We start from the raw sequence: 2,796 nt of genomic DNA on the forward strand, positions 1-2,796 counted from the left end.
CAATTCAGCTTTGCAATACACTTAATTTCCACAGTCACTTTAACTTAAACACACGCTATAATTCTCAACGAACGATTCACGCACTTTACTTACTACTGCGCTTGACTCAATTGTCCGTCTGTATCTTCAATCTCTTTGTCTGCTATTCCCGTTCGGATTGATTGTCGGGCTTATATATTAGAATACAGCACATCTAGCAAACACTCGAGTATTCATGAACCCTCGAGATACTTATTACGTGTTATCAGAGTTACGTGATTTCTGCTGACGTAACAATACTAAGTCTCACATTGCGTGTTAATTTCTCAACTAGAGTTATCGCAATTACATAGTAAATGGTTATAACCATAAAATGTATCATTTACCATAAAATTTACTTAACTAATTTTTGAAAAAAAAACATTTTATATATTCTATGTTGAGAAATTTGTAAAAGTCGGAAGAAAAAAAGCCAGAAATTTATCTTTATAATTACCTGTATTCTGTCATTTTCATCATCTGAACTCTTCAAATTTTTGATATCATCTTCTGTCACTTTAATGTACTGCCTGAAAAACAACACTGAATTTAGTTAGAGAATCACATTTGGTAGTTCAAAGCATCAACGAATAAGAAAAACGGGAATGGGATGGAAATACCTCTATATGTATTATTCAATTTATTGAGATTGTTTAGATTGTTAACATATAAACGTAGCTGAGAGGACAAAAAAAAAAAATTATGTTACTTTAAGGTTGTTAATTATCCATTCACGTTTATCACACATTTAAGCTATTTGTCTTTTCTACTTTACAAATTCAATTTGATATTTAGGTTCTGAGTAAATCGTGATATAAATTTCCAAAATAGATATAGTACAGATGTTGAAAAACAAACAGAAAAACTCGACATTACTTTCAGAGTACATTAACTAACCAATTCTAAATTTTATATGCAAGTACAATGTATATGCGTGTACTACTGCAACATAATTAACTTTTAATGTTACAAAAAGTAACGTTTAAGATCCAGATAACGTCTCATTTTCAAAGTAGCTTAATAAGAAATACTTATCTGATTCAACATAATTTAAATTTTCTTAAAAAAAATCAACTCCTAATGGTACTAACTTAGCCTAACATTTAAAACCCCTTTACTATCCCTCTCTCATATACTTGTGAATATATTTTAAACGCAAAGCCACCGTATGGAATAGAACCACAGATTTTAGCGTTGTAAATCCAGAAACTTATCGCTGACCCGTCGGAGGTTCTGAGTGAATTTAAGCTGTGCATAAGAAAAATAATATGCAAGATTGTACAGATAGTGAGTCGTATTTCCAAGTAATTAATTTGTTTGTTTGTAGTTAAGCACAAAATGGGCTACCTTTTCACTACCCACCACGGATATCGAAACCCGGTTTCTAGCGTCGTAAGTCCGCAGACATGCTGCTGCGCCATTGGGGGGGGGGGGGGAAGGCTCAAGTAAATAAACTACCTTCTCTGTCAGTATAAGTGAAAACTTCTTTATTATCGGATAAATACTTGTACCGTTACAACCTTACATCAGATTTACTTGGCGTCATCAGGTTTATCAACAACAAATAATACTCTGATTATCCGAAAATAAACGAGTTTTTTTTTTTAAAGTATTTTCAAGTTCCGGAAATTATTTGTTGTTAAGTGCAAAGTTACGTAATAGGTTATCTGTGCTGTTTCCAACACGGTATCGGAAGTCGAAACCCGATTTATTTAATTTAATAGCCCTGATACTTATTGTTGAGCTACTTGGGGGCAGATGCTGGAAGTATGCAGCTAAATGTCTAAAAAATAATTATTATATTAATAACTATGGCAAAGAAGACTTCCGATTTCAATTTTTTGTTTATTATTAAAGAATTATATATCACACTGTTTATTTAATCTATAAAGCTCGAAAGAAACAGTTTGCGTTTCGTACAGGATAATTTCTCGAAATTGTTCAAAACAACTTAGCGAATCTATTTTGAGAACATAATGTCATCCATTTCCGGTGAACATCGTGCATCAGTGAGCGAGATTGGACAATCGTTCTGACGTCTCATTGGGGTATGTGACAACCGAAATACAATTATTTTATGTGCAGTTTCCATACTGCATGATGTCTTCCCGCTAAAACATCCTTGTAATACTAAACTGTTTTCAAGTGTTTATGTAGTTGTCAAGAAACAAAACAATTAGAAAACACAATGAAAGATTTCATAGGGATAGTTTCTAATGGAAAAATTACCCAATACTGAATTATTACGAACATTCAATTTCAGATAACGAACATCATTATAGGCTACAACAAGACTATCTGGTTTTAGTAAGATGTAGAAGGCCCGTACGCAGGATGTTTATTTTAAAAGAGGGGTTCTAATTTGTGAGATCAAAAACTAACACATATTATGTGAAGCACAATCAGTATGTAAAGTATACTAATGCTACGTGGGTCTAGGGGTATACGACTATTTAAAGCCAAAAAATGCAAATACTTCATCGGAATAATGTAGATTATGTAGAAAACGTTAAAGACCATAAGCAGCTGTCCTACAACTGTATAGGCATATTTTTTTTACATCATAAAATTCAAGGGTTCGGCTGAGTCCCCTCGAACCCCTCCCCCTGCGTACGTGTGTGAGTAGCATCATTAATAGTGTTACGACAGCCGAAGTCACGTGACGCTGGGAGCATGCGCACTGGAGTTTCTAGAATTATCGGGGAACCTCGAGAATGTACGAGTGTTTGCTAGACGCCCTCTTTTTAGTATATAAGCCTGGCGAGAAAACCAGCGCGA

General features: G+C 34.0%; 1 protein-coding gene across 1 annotated transcript in view; it reads right to left on the reverse strand.

Moving 5' to 3' along the window:
- The window catches only part of LOC106469678 (rho family-interacting cell polarization regulator 2-like), a 75,291-nt gene that overhangs the window by 54,699 nt on the left and 17,796 nt on the right, over positions 1 to 2,796 (reverse strand). Inside the window, exon 4 of the mRNA XM_022398255.1 lies at positions 476 to 548. Coding sequence (XP_022253963.1) covers positions 476 to 548 — 73 coding nt within the window. The remainder of the gene's footprint in view (positions 1 to 475; positions 549 to 2,796) is intronic.

The sequence above is a fragment of the Limulus polyphemus genome, unplaced genomic scaffold (assembly GCF_000517525.1).
Source record: "Limulus polyphemus unplaced genomic scaffold, Limulus_polyphemus-2.1.2 Scaffold3609, whole genome shotgun sequence".
Taxonomy (NCBI): Eukaryota; Metazoa; Arthropoda; class Merostomata; order Xiphosura; family Limulidae; genus Limulus; species Limulus polyphemus.